The following is a 13,849-nucleotide window of genomic DNA, read 5'->3' as shown; positions in this document are numbered from 1 at the left end:
CCGTATTAGGATTCAGACCCTCATATATCATTTCAGAAAAATTGCATTGAGTTTTTGAAAATTGATGTTATTTTGGTCTTCATGGGTTCTCTGTGCAGAGTTGATGGGATTTCAGAATGTATAGAAAAGCCTACTTGTAATGGAAAAGTATTTGGTATCTGTTTACTAATAGGCTAGGGTTTACCTTAGAAGCACGACTAGATACTCATGTATAAAACAACTGTTCTATCACACTTTTAATTGCTTAAAGCTGAAATCTAGGATTCAAGTGACAAGGCAATTTCTGTATTCATATTTCATAATTTTCATTACTGGGTGGCCAGTAATACCAGTGTGGCCACCACCTGTAGTTAGTAATACCAGTGTGGCCACCACCGGTAGTTAGTAATACCAGTGTGGCCACCACCGGTAGTTAGTAATACCAGTGTGGCCACCACCGGTAGTTAGTAATACCAGTGTGGCCACCACCGGTAGTTAGTAATACCAGTGTGGCCACCACCGGTAGTTATTAATACCAGTGTGGCCACCACCGGTAGTTAGTAATACCAGTGTGGCCACCACCGGTAGTTAGTAATACCAGTGTGGCCACCACCGGTAGTTAGTAATACCAGTGTGGCCACCACCGGTAGTTAGTAATACCAGTGTGGCCACCACCTGTAGTTAGTAATACCAGTGTGGCCACCACCGGTAGTTAGTAATACCAGTGTGGCCACCACCGGTAGTTAGTAATACCAGTGTGGCCACCACCGGTAGTTAGTAATACCAGTGTGGCCACCACCGGTAGTTAGTAATACCAGTGTGGCCACCACCTGTAGTTAGTAATACCAGTGTGGCCACCACCGGTAGTTAGTAATACCAGTGTGGCCACCACCGGTAGTTAGTAATACCACTGTGGTCATATCTCCCATTCTACACTTGTGTAGAGGTCGTGTTGAATGGGAGATGGGGTGAGAAGGAACGAGGAAGTGAATCTTTAATGAACCGTGTGCAATAAAGATTCACTTTATAGACCCTCTGGTGAAAAGTAGTGCACTATGTAGGGAAAAGGTTGTCATTTGGGACGCAAATACAGTCTGTCTGCAGACATAGTCTGTCTGCAGAATGATTTCAAACCTGGATGATTACAACACTCTCTGCAATGATGGAGTGGTATCACCCTCTCTCCTCTTCCCTCACTTAAGGCAGCCCAGTGTAGTACTCCAGCCTGTGGGTGCTGTAAATCAGGGATGGAGAGGGAACGTCAGAGCACACACTCCCTGGTCTGCAACCTCCAGTTCAGGCGGATCTCATCCAGCTAATCGTTCCTGGAGGTTTAATTACAAAGCCTGGTCAATAATGGGGGAGAGGACAGGTATAGCCCCAATACAGGGGAAGAGAGGGGTTTGGACAGAATACCCCCAAAAAGTGGTATGGGGGATGGATAGGTCACATATGAAGTGGAGAGGAATGGAAAGGAAGTGATGGCCCCAAAAAGAGAGGGGGAGAGGTAAAGAAGGGAAAGCCCCAATACAAGAGAGGGATGGACCCAGCTCAGGATTTGTTCAGACAGTTGGTAGGCTACTCCAACCTATTGTCTCAACACCACTCTCCCATAATGTACAATGTTATTCTCACTCAACCAGCTAGGCCATCTAAGGTCGCTTCACTCCCTTTCTTCCCAAACCATCTCTGAACAAATGTACTGCTCTAATGCTATCAGTACGAGATAAAATTGAGAATAGTATCAACACCTGCCTGCTGCTGTTAGGTCACGATCATAGATGTAATGACCAGGGATATAGGCTCCTCTAGTGGTGTATAGCAGGTCTTGCAACTATGCAATATAGTTGGCTTCCAATTCAGTTGAACCCGTGTGCCATCTCCTGGAAAGATGGGTGAAACTACATCTCCCTTAGTCATTTTAGAAAGCCAGAACAGTACCACATGTTTAAAAACTTTAAAAAGAGAAACACCTTTATTTAAGCTTGATGCCCTAGTTTTCCATTCACTACAGTATGTCTTACCGGGTCAAAAATTGACTTCCATTTGCCTGTGATGGGGACTAGAATCATGACAATAACAAAGTTATTATTTTAAAAACAAAACCTAATTTGACCAAAAAAACATTTTTACTGTCTTTACCAAAAACAAGATCACTTCATTTAACTTAGGGGATCACAAATGCATGCAAAACTACCAGTAATAAAAAAGTTAATGGACTAATCATAACAGCTACACCTAGACAGGCACTAGTGGCAGTTCTGCCTCTACTCCTAATTTAAATGACATTTTAAAATATATATTAAAATAAATTTAGCAGTAGAAAACTGGCTGCCATAAAACTCCTTTGACACAACAGTCTGACAGTGATGCAATAGTAACTACTGGTCCTCTATAAAACCCTGACGTCTATACAGATAACTGTTGTTTCTCCTATATTTCAGGCTTCCTCCCTCCAGTGTTTATAGATACAGCATGTCATCATGATAGCCTTGCCCCAGATCTGTTGGTGCTGTATATCCCAGTCTCACGGTCGATGATATGACAATGACCGACTCAGTGGCCTTGTGATTAGAGTGTCCGCCCTGAGATTGGAAGGTCGATCCTCAGCAGAGTCATACCAAAGACTGTAAAAATGGGACCTGGTGCGTCCCCGCTTGGCACTCAGCATCAAGGAGATAGATTAGGCGTAAGGGTCTGCGATAGACTAGCGTCCTGTCCAGGAGGTGTACTTGTATATCAAGCTGCCTCACGCTACAGATGAGTAATGTACCCAGATGCACCTATGAGCTGTTCCAGCTTGCAGAAGTCAACACTTGTGCAAGTCTACTTACAGGAGTTGGCAAACCAGTACAAACTGATCTGGGACCAGGCTACCATAAGGGAGCTTGAGACACTCCAATAAAAATGTGAATGAAAAGTACCCCATGGAGTAGATATACTGAATTCCAAACCTACTGCCTAGCCATGCCTGTAGATCTGAACACAGACAGGTGGAAGCAATAGCTATTACCATACTGGTTATATTTATCTAATGCTCTCAGGAGTGCCTAGGCTGTAGGTGTCCTTTTGGATCAGAAATGGTCATCTTCACTGAAGATGCCAGAGGTGAATAAACACAACATGGTATGATATTATAGAGGAAGTATTCATTCACAAACATGTTGGCAGAGAAGGTCAATGTTGAGAGGTCAACCATCCTGCTTCACCTGCTGCTTATGATGACCCCTTCTTTAAAAAAAAAAACATCAGACATATGAAATATGACAAGCTGGATCAACGCACTCAGGACATTTGATAAAAAGGAATTAAAATAACACAAGAGTTAGGAAAGACAGACTCCCCAGAGTGAATGAATATAGAATAGGCCTACATACACAGTCCTGAACATTCACTGACAAGACTATAGGTCACTAACATAGAAATAGAATAATAGAATGGACATTAGTAATTATATTTCTATGGTCACTATGCCCAAAACGGTAGCTATGAGAGATTCTAGAGTTAAACAACATATGGAAAGTGTATCAAATGACAAAGTGACATATTTAGACAGCATTGAATCAAACCCATAACAAGGACTGGATGGATGTGTGGGGGACACAACAGAGAACAAGAAATGTGCCATGAACTCCCTAATGGTCTCTACATGAAGGTTGGATCAGCTATTAGTTGATGACCATTCCCTAACAAGGTAGACCAGGAGCTAGCGAGCTACAAGCAGCAGCAACAGAACCAACTTTGAATGAATCTGAGCGGTTCAAGACCACAAGGATGCATGTTCACCGTTGTCCTTAAAATAACTTAAATGTCCATAGTATGACCTGGTTGGCCAATGAACACTGAGGCTGCTTGTGGAAGAAGAAGAGTGTCCTAGGTTACTGATCAGTATTCTGCCCTACCAAGCAAAAACGCAGTAACTGCTCATTTGGTCAAAAATGAGTTACTGTCATTTTTTGCTACATTAAATACATGCTTAATCGTGTGGACAAGTATCCTGCCTCTATTGTATTGTATTTTGGAGAAAATGGGGGTCATGTTAGCAGTAACTGCATAAAGTTACTGTGAAACCAAGGTAAATAAAAGCCATATTTATCAGTTCCACGCTATGAGCAGTTACTGCCTTTATGCTTGGTAGGGCAGAATTGCCCATTGGTGAGCTTCCACAAACACTCAATGGTAAAAAATCTAAGCCAGGGGAGCATATTGGTTTGACCAAGCCAACCTTACATTGAGTGTCCATGGATCATTCACAGTCCAAAAAATACTAGTCCAATTAAGGCTACAACATATCAGTTTGTGAATTCATTATTGCCATAGTAATATGACAGCTTGCCCAAACCCCTCCCACCCTAGGTCTTGTACCATGTACGTAACGATACAAAAATTAGAATAAAATGAGTAGAAAATTATTCACTATCCCATCAACAGGATATGAGCTCAGTGTTGAGAACAGCATAAGGTTTGGTGTCTTTGTCTTAGCCAGGTTTATCTGGGCTGAGGGACAACGCAGTACTGGTCTGCTCCAGTATGTGGCATCATTGAGCTGAGGACGGCTGACTGTGTTAGATGGGGGGGGTTTCTCCGAGGGGTCAGAGGTTAGACAGCCAGACGGCTGTTCTGCTGCTGTAGGGGGCTCCAGGTGGCCGTGTGCCCAGGTGCATCCTGGGAGTAGGCTCCTCTGCTCTCGCAGGAGAATGACTGGTTCTCCTCCTTGGGAAGGCTGGTCCTCGCTCCACACAGACGCCGGTGACGTAGCAGACGGTCCGTCCGTGAGAAGTTCTGAAACGAGGGTAGAGGGAGAGAAAACTCATAACCACAAATGACGGGAGTCTGTAATGTACCTACCTATTGACTCCAACCCTGAATCATGTTCAACAGGAAAACACTGTGGAGTGCTGCAGATAGAAATGTGATGAATAGAGCCGACATGATTCCTTATTCTACAAATCAAAACTATTTCTATGTTTCAAGTGCCGAATACACGGGTGAAAACTGAACTGTGAAATGCTTGCTTACGAGCCCGTCCCAACAATGGAGAGTTAAAAAAATGTAATGAAAAGAAAAATTGTAACAAGAGGAATGAAATACACAAGAATGGAGCTACAGTGCCTTGCGAAAGTATTCGGTCCCCTTGAACTTTGCGACCTTTTGCCACATTTCAGGCTTCAAACATAAAGATATAAAACTGTATTTTTTTGAGAAGAACCAACAACAAGTGGGACACAATCATGAAGTGGAACGACATTTATTGGATATTTAAAACTTTTTTAACAAATCAAAAACTGAAAAATTGGGCGTGCAAAATTATTCAGCCCCCTTAAGTAAATACTTTGTAGCGCCACCTTTTGCTGTGATTACAGCTGTAAGTCGCTTGGGGTATGTCTCTATCAGTTTTGCACATCGAGAGACTGACATTTTTTCCCATACCTCCTTGCAAAACAGCTCGAGCACAGTGAGGTTGGATGGAGAGCATTTGTGAACAGCAGTTTTCAGTTCTTTCCACAGATTCTCGATTGGATTCAGGTCTGGACTTTGACTTGGCCATTCTAACACCTGGATATGTTTATTTTTGAACCATTCCATTGTAGATTTTGCTTTATGTTTTGGATCATTGTCTTGTTGGAAGACAAATCTCCGACCCAGTCTCAGGTCTTTTGCAGACTCCATCAGGTTTTCTTCCAGAATGGTCCTGTATTTGGCTCCATCCATCTTCCCATCAATTTTAACCATCTTCCCTGTCCCTGCTGAAGAAAAGCAGGCCCAAACCATGATGCTGCCACCACCATGTTTGACAGTGGGGATGGTGTGTTCAGCTATGTTGCTTTTACGCCAAACATAATGTTTTGCATTGTTGCCAAAAAGTGCAATTTTGGTTTCATCTGACCAGAGCACCTTCTTCCACATGTTTGGTGTGTCTCCCAGGTGGCTTGTGGCAAACTTTAAACAACACTTTTTATGGATATCTTTAAGAAATGGCTTTCTTCTTGCCACTCTTCCATAAAGGCCAGATTTGTGCAATATACGACTGATTGTTGTCCTATGGACAGAGTCTCCCACCTCAGCTGTAGATCTCTGCAGTTCATCCAGAGTGATCATGGGCCTCTTGGCTGCATCTCTGATCAGTCTTCTCCTTGTATGAGCTGAAAGTTTAGAGGGACGGCCAGGTCTTGGTAGATTTGCAGTGGTCTGATACTCCTTCCATTTCAATATTATCGCTTGCACAGTGCTCCTTGGGATGTTTAAAGCTTGGGAAATCTTTTTGTATCCAAATCCGGCTTTAAACTTCTTCACAACAGTATCTCGGACCTGCCTGGTGTGTTCCTTGTTCTTCATGATGCTCTCTGCGCTTTTAACGGACCTCTGAGACTATCACAGTGCAGGTGCATTTATACGGAGACTTGATTACACACAGGTGGATTGTATTTATCATCATTAGTCATTTAGGTCAACATTGGATCATTCAGAGATCCTCACTGAACTTCTGGAGAGAGTTTGCTGCACTGAAAGTAAAGGGGCTGAATAATTTTGCACGCCCAATTTTTCAGTTTTTGATTTGTTAAAAAAGTTTGAAATATCCAATAAATGTCATTCCACTTCATGATTGTGTCCCACTTGTTGTTGATTCTTCACAAAAAAATACAGTTTTATATCTTTATGTTTGAAGCCTGAAATGTGGCAAAAGGTCGCAAAGTTCAAGGGGGCTGAATACTTTCGCAAGGCACTGTATTTACAGGGAGTACCAGATCAATGTGCAGGTGTACACGGTATCTGAGATACAGTAGATACAGTGCATTCGGAAAGTATTCAGACCCCTTGACCTTTTCCAAATGTTGTTACGTTACAGACTTATTGTAAAAATAGGTTAAATACATTTTCCCCTCATTAATCTACACACAATACCCCATAATAACAAAGCAGAAAAAGGTTTTTGCAAATTTATAAAATAAAAAAACAGGAATACCTTATCTACATAAGTATTCAGACTCTTTGCTACGAGACTCAAAATTGAGCTCAGGTGCATCCCATTTCCATTAATCATCCTTGATATGTTTCTACAAATTGATTGGCATCCTCCTGTGGAAATTCAATTAATTGGACATGATTTGGAAAGGCACACACCTGTCTATATAAGGTCCCACAGTTGACAGTGCATGTCAGAGCAAAAACAAAGCCATGATGTCAAAGAAATTGTCCGTAGAGCTCCGAAACAGGACTGTCGAGGAACAGATCTGGGGAAGGGTACCAAAACATTTATGCAGCATTGAAGGTCCCCAAGAACACAGTGGCCTCCATCACTCTTAAAAGGAAGAAGTTTGAAACCACCAAGACTCTTCTTGGAGCTGGCCGCCCGGCCAAACTGGTCAGGGAGGTGACCAAGAACCCAATAGTCACTCTGACAGAGCCCCAGAGTTTCTCTGTGAAGATGGGAGAACCTTCCAGAAGGACAACCATCTCTGCAGCACTCCACCAATCAGGCCTTTATGGTAGTGGCCAGACAGAAGCCACTCCTCAGTAAAAGGCACATGACAGCCTGCTTGATGTTTGCCAAAAGGCACCTAAAGGACTCTCAGACCATGAGAAACAAGATTCTCTGGCCTGGTGAAACCAAGATTGAACTCTTTGGCCTGAAAGCAAAGCATCATGTCTGGAGGAAACCTAGCAACAATCTTACGGTGAAGCATGGTGGTGGCAGCATCATGCATTGGGGATGTTTTTCAGCGACAGGGACTGGGAGACTATTCAGGATCAAGGCAAAGATGAACAGAGGAAAGTACAGAGAGATCCTTGATGAAAACCTGCTCCAGAGTGCTCAGATCCTCACTGGGGCGAAGGTTCACCTTCCAACAGGACAACGACCCTAAGCACACAACCAAGATAACGCAGGAGTGGCTTCGGGACAAGTCTCTGAATGTCCTTGAGTGTCCCAGCCAGAGCCCGGACTTGAACATCTCTGGAGAGACCTGAAAATAGCTATGCAGCGACACTCCCCATCCAACCTGACAGCTTGAGAGAATCTGTAGAGAATGGAGAAATTCCCCAAATACAAGTGTGCCAAGCTTGTAGCATCATACCCAAGACGACTTGACGCTGTAATCACTGCCAAAGGTGCTTTACTGAGTAAAAGGTCTGAATACTTAAGTAAACGTGATATTTACATTTTTTTATTTTGAATAAATTAGCAACAATTTCTAAATACCTGGTTTTTCTTTGTCATTATGGGGTATTGTGTGTAGATTGAGGGGAAAAAACAAATGAATCCATTTTAAATAAAGGTCAAAAAATATATATATTAAATGCACATGAAGGCAGGGTAAGTGACTAGGTACCAGGATAGATAATATTAAGAGTAAAACCGAGTGGTAGCAGCAAAATAAAAGTATAAGTGTGTGTGTATGTAGTGAATGTGTGTGGGTTTTGTGTGAGTGTGGGTATAGTATTGTGAGTGTGTGTGTGTGTGTAGAGTCAGTGCAATATAGTCCGGGTAAACATTAATAAACTATTTAGCAGTCTTATGGCTTGAGGGTAGAAGTTGTCTCGGAGCCTGTTGGTCCGAGAGCCGGTGCTCTGGTAGGGAGCTAGGCCCCACCTTCTGTAGCGCTTTGCGGTCGAGAGTGGTGCATTTGCCATACCAAGCGGTGATGCAGCCAGTCAAGATGCTCTTGATGGTGCAGCTGTAAAGCTTTGAGGATCCGATGGCCCATGCCAAATCTTTTCAGCCTCCTGAGGGGCAAGAGGCGCTGTCGTGTCCTCTTCACGATGGTGCGGGTGTGGACCATGTTAAGTCCTTAGTGATGTGGACACCAAAGAAAATAAAGTTCTTGACCCACTCCACTAGAGACCTATCAATGTGGATGGAGGCGTGCTCTCCCCTCTTTAGTCCACGATCAGATCCTTGGTCTTACTGACATTGAGGTAGAGGTTGTTGTCATGGTGCCACACTGCCAACTCTCTGACCTCCTCCCTCTGTGATCAGGCCTACCACCGTCAGCAAACTTGATGATGGTGTTGGAGTCATGAGCGGCCACGCAATCGTGGGTGAACAAGGAGTACAGGAGGGGACTAAGCACACACCCTAGAGGGGCCCCTATGTTGAGGGTCAGCATGGCATATGTGTTGTTGCCTACCCTCACCACCTGGAGGCAGCCCGTTAGGAAGTCTAAGACCCAGTTACAGATGGAGATGTTCAATCCCAGCTGGGAGAGGGCAGTGTGAAGTGCAGTTGAGATTGCTTCATCAGATCTATTTAGCATCATCTGTGTTTCTGTTGGGGAGGTAAGCAAATTGGAGTGGCTTCAGGGTGTCTGGAACGATGGCGCTGATGTGTCATGACCAGCCTTTCAAAGCACTTCATATTTACAGATGTGAGTGCTGCGGGGAGGTACTCATTTAGACAGGTTACCTTGGAGTTTTTGTTAACATGTTCAATGGGGGTCAGCTTAAAACATGTTGGGATTACACTTCAGAAAGGTATGTTGGTTCTACATAACATATTTTTATTTGAACATTCCAAAACATTGTATCCTGTCATGCTGATACCAGGTGTGTGTGTTAGGAATGGGATAGTGTGTGCCCCCGGTGTGTGTGTGTGTGTATTAGGAATCGGGTAGTGTGTGCACCAGGTGTGTGTGTGTGTTAGGAATGGGGCAGTGTGTGTACCAGGTGAGTGTGTGTGTGTTAGGAATGGGGTAGTGTGTGTACCAGGTGTGTGTGTGTGTGTTAGGAATGGGGTAGTGTGTGTGTGTACCAGGTGTGTGTGTGCACAGTGTGCAGTGCAGATCTCTCTTACTTGATTGCAGCGATCACACTGGTAGGGCTTCTCTCCACTGTGAACTCTCTTGTGTCTGTCCAGATGATATCGCTGAATAAACCGCATGTCACACACGTCGCATGCAAACGGCTTCTCTCCTAAACAACACAAAAACACTGTTCAAAACATAATGGTATGGATGACTTTGATGGATATTTTACTTAACAAAAATAAAACATTGGTTTTTGGTTGTGAGTGAGAGTCGTGCATAGGTCTCTACTATGTGATTGTTTTTCAGATGAATGTTATAACTGTTTCCACATTTGCTGAGTATTCCTGAGCAAGGAAGTGGAAAGGGATAGTGATTTCAACCTGTATGAGTGAGGATGTGCCTCTTCAGGTGGTAGCTACTTCGGAATGCTCCATAGCAGTGCTCACAAATGAAGTTCTTCTGTACTAGTGAATCATGATCATCATCACCGTTAATATCCATCTCCACCTGCTGAGAAACCCAATGAGTGTTCAGAAGAGTACAACTTCTCATATTACACACAAACACTACTGTCCTATAAGTGTATCCAACATTGTATATTTCATTTCCCCATCGCACACACTACTTACCTCCACTTTCTCTCTCAGTTTGTTGGGTGTTCCTGATTTTCTGTGCTTCTTCTTTGTCGATTGCATATTCTGGCTGGCCTGCATATCTTTCTCATCCAGCAGCCTGGGTGTGTGAAATGAGTGTCCATCTTTTCTGATTAACTATCGAGGAGAAAGAGGGGGGAAATAAATAAATACAAAATGGGGGGAGGGGGGTGTTGTTGGTATTTCAAGTCTATAACATGCTCACCAAAATAGAGCTACGGCTTAGATATTAATTATATGTTTTAGATTGCTGATAGATTTACAATAATTACATAAACATAATTTCTGATTAATTGCCAAATGTAAACAACAACAGTGTTGTTTTTCCATGCCAATGAACACAGAAGAACTTGTGTGTAGACTACGTCCTATGGGCCTATAACATTAGTGTGTCTCTGTTTCTCACCAGGGGTGGGCAGCTGACTCCCGAGGGCAGGACCATGTGGCTGTGGTGGGCCTGGTGGTTGTTGTGGTGGCCGTGGTGAGCCTCGTGAGACTGGTGCTGGTGGCTTTCAGGGTTGTTGTTGTCTCTCTGACCCTGGCCGTGCTGTGAGGTCAACTTCTTCTGACTGCCGGACATGTTGTTGGCCTGCATCAGTGCGATGCTGGACAGCACCGTCTCACAGCCCAGCAACCCAGCCTACAGGAACAACACAAACAGCAGTTCAGTTGGAGTATAGAATGGTGGCCTAGGAGGGTCATCAACCCAGCCCGCAAGAACAACACAAACAGCAGGTCAGTTGGAGCGTAGAATGGTGGCCTAGGAGGGTCATCAACCCAGCCTGCAGGAACAACACAAACAGCAGGTCAGTTGGAGCGTAAAATGGTGGCCTAGGAGGGTCATCAACCCAGCCTGCAGGAACAACACAAACAGCAGGTCAGTTGGAGCGTAGTATGGTGGCCTAGGAGGGTCATCAACCCAGCCTGCAGGAACAACACTGGTGTGTCAGGCTTCTAAGGGAAAACTGTGAGGAAGAGGGAACAGAGACAATAAACAAGAGACTAAATAAATAGAAACAAAACAACGATGAAAGGAGAATTCAACTGACCCATTTCATGTGGTCTCGAACGGAGTTGTTGGGATGGTGTGTCATCGCCGGTGCGTGGTTTGAATGCGTGTGTGTGTTTGGGGGTAAAGGGGTGCGTCAAGGGGGGTCACTCAGGATGAGGGGTGTGAGAAGAGACCACACTCACCCAAATAATCAGGGGCCAAGGCCTGGAAATAGAGGGTTATTGTGAGGCCAAAATGATTGTATTTTGTTTATTTTTATTTGGACTATGACTACTGGTATTTATATTCAGGCCTATATATACTAGTTACAGTGCAAGTTGGATTAATCATCAAGGGTGCTTTTATACATTTGGCTTTATCAACTCAACAAAGGAAGTTTATATCAGGCTTGGAGAAAGCAGCCACGATTGTTTGGTGTATGCCACCTCTTCCCATGGAAAACATAAAACATTGTTGCAATGAAGACAGAAATAAAGCTAGACAAGGACAAACAGTTTTTAAAATGATCTTGTAGTTCATGAGGATGATCTGAGAAGGGGTGATGATTCATGTATGTGCAAGTTACTCAAGAGAACATTCAATATTGACCAAAGTATAATGCTAACGATATATCACATTTTTGGAGTCAAGTACAAAAACAAACAAGAAAGCCTAATTTAGCCTAGCCACACAGTTGATCATCTTCTATGTAAGTACTCTGGTCTTCCTGCAAAGGGCCAGCTAAAGCTGCCTGGAAGTGAGGGTCTATACCTAGCTAGCTAGCTTGTTAACGCTGCCTGGAAGTGAGGGTCTACCTAGCTAGCTAGCTTGTTAACGCTGCCTGGAAGTGAAGGTCTACCTAGCTAGCTTGTTAAAGCTGCCTGGAAGTGAAGGTCTACCTAGCTAGCGTGTTAAAGCTGCCTGGAAGTGAGGGTCTCCCTAGCTAGCTTGTTAAAGCTGCCTGGAAGTGAGGGTCTCCCTAGCTAGCTAGCTTGTTAAAGCTGCCTGGAAGTGAGGGTCTCCCTAGCTAGCTAGCTTGTTAAAGCTGCCTGGAAGTGAGGGTCTCCCTAGCTAGCTAGCTTGTTAAAGCTGCCTGGAAGTGAGGGTCTACTTAGCTAGCTAGCTTGTTAAAGCTGCCTGGAAGTGAGGGTCTACTTAGCTAGCTAGCTTGTTAAAGCTGCCTGGAAGTGAGGGTCTACCTAGCTTGTTAAAGCTGCCTGTAAGTGAGGGTCTACCAAGCTAGTTAGCTTGTTAAACCTCACACCCACAGCACAATGATAATGCAGTATGGGTCAAATGCATTGGATAGATAACCTATGTTTTGATATTGCAATACATAAAGGCCTGTAAAAAAAAGCAGTAGTATTCAGTGCTCTAATTAGCTACAATAATGTCTGAATACTGAGAGAGAAAATATTTGCCAGCTCAACGTTAGCTAGTTACCTAATAAGCTAGCTAGCCATCTATCTAGCTAGCTAACTAGACATCACAGTCTGCCTGAGTTTTCGAGGCCAAATACCAAGACATGGGTAAGATGAGTGAAAATATTGTTCCGCTAAATATTTTGTGAATAATCGATCATGAAGTAACGTCTGAGTAAAGCAAGGGTCTGCTTAGGTGAAGCTAGTCAAGAAGAAGACTCACTGGTTGAGTCCCCACCCACACAGATAACACAACAACAGGCAGGGCGTGCGGGTTGAGCAAACTACACATTGTTAAAACTCTAATTTGCCTTACAATTCTGGGAAATAACTTAATCATATGCATTGTTAATTCTATGGTGGCTTTGTTGGGAAGTACATTTTAGAATTGGTTTACCTTAAGATTTTGTTGAGTTTTGCAGATTAATATTTCTTGTCGGAGTTCCAATTTTTCTCAGTTTACAAACACAGGAAACGCTACCGGAAGTGTTCACCCGTAGAGCGCGTCCACGTGATTTGAGAACAACGACGCATAATGTCGGCCATGTTGGTAAGGGAAAGATAATGGATAGTTTCACATATGGAACAATGACTCAGATATTTCCCCGGATGTATAAATATGAAGCATCCTGTTTTACACTCCACCAAATATGGTGATAGAAAGGAAGCCCAGTGGCCAGCAAGATGGATTTAGTCTATCTTGAGTTAGTTATAAAAAAATATTTGGTAATTCTCCCATGAGTTCCATTTTTTTCAGTTCCAGACATTATTATGACCCCATCCTCCCCAATTAAGGTGCCACATAAAAACATTACTGTCATCACAGTAAACTACTTCATACACCAACCTTTGACAATCGTTTTGATAATCTGGACTGTTCTGCTTTCCCAGCAAGCTGAACCAGAAACACACAGTCACAAACTCTGGCTGTTCAATGGGAGAGCAGAAGACCTTGGTGAGATGAAAATGGGAAAATAAAAACCTTCTGTAGTGTGTACATTACTACCAATAAAATCTCACCTTCTCTATGAGTTGAAATCACTCATGTTTCTTCATCTCCTC

The 13,849-nt window shown here is 43.5% G+C and overlaps 1 protein-coding gene across 4 annotated transcripts; it reads right to left on the bottom strand.

Moving 5' to 3' along the window:
• Window positions 1–1,926: 1,926 nt before the first annotated feature.
• On the bottom strand, window positions 1,927–13,279 carry LOC139416793 (zinc finger protein 740-like). Of its 4 annotated transcripts, none has more exons than XM_071165860.1 (7): window positions 13,185–13,279; window positions 11,425–11,591; window positions 10,782–11,015; window positions 10,352–10,492; window positions 10,103–10,232; window positions 9,770–9,888; window positions 1,927–4,761 (listed from the first exon to the last, which is right to left on the bottom strand). In XM_071165860.1, exons 2-7 carry the CDS (start codon window positions 11,467–11,469, stop codon window positions 4,579–4,581), a joined length of 852 nt encoding a protein of 283 aa, XP_071021961.1. In that variant the 5' UTR covers window positions 11,470–11,591; window positions 13,185–13,279; the 3' UTR covers window positions 1,927–4,578. The 4 variants fall into 4 exon arrangements, with proteins under 4 accessions (XP_071021961.1, XP_071021963.1, XP_071021964.1 ...); XM_071165862.1 differs by having other exon boundaries at window positions 10,103–10,229; window positions 13,185–13,264; XM_071165863.1 differs by lacking the exon at window positions 11,425–11,591.
• Window positions 13,280–13,849: the final 570 nt, after the last annotated feature.

Source organism: Oncorhynchus clarkii, chromosome 9 (assembly GCF_045791955.1).
Source record: "Oncorhynchus clarkii lewisi isolate Uvic-CL-2024 chromosome 9, UVic_Ocla_1.0, whole genome shotgun sequence".
Lineage (NCBI taxonomy): Eukaryota > Metazoa > Chordata > Actinopteri > Salmoniformes > Salmonidae > Oncorhynchus > Oncorhynchus clarkii.
Note: the sequence above shows the minus strand (reverse complement) of the source record. Positions and strands in the feature narration are given on the sequence as shown.

What these genes read in the sequence shown, in the direction of transcription:
- LOC139416793 (XM_071165860.1), bottom strand. Translation starts at nt 11,469, where the DNA reads ATGACACACCATCCCAACAACTCCGTTCGAGACCACATGAAATGG. An exon ending in GCACATCCTCACTCATACAG is followed by an intron (nt 9,889 to 10,102) that starts GTTGAAATCACT and finishes TGTGTTGTTTAG; the next exon opens with GAGAGAAGCCGTTTGCATGC. An exon ending in AGTGTGATCGCTGCAATCAA is followed by an intron (nt 4,762 to 9,769) that starts GTAAGAGAGATC and finishes CCCTCGTTTCAG; the next exon opens with AACTTCTCACGGACGGACCG.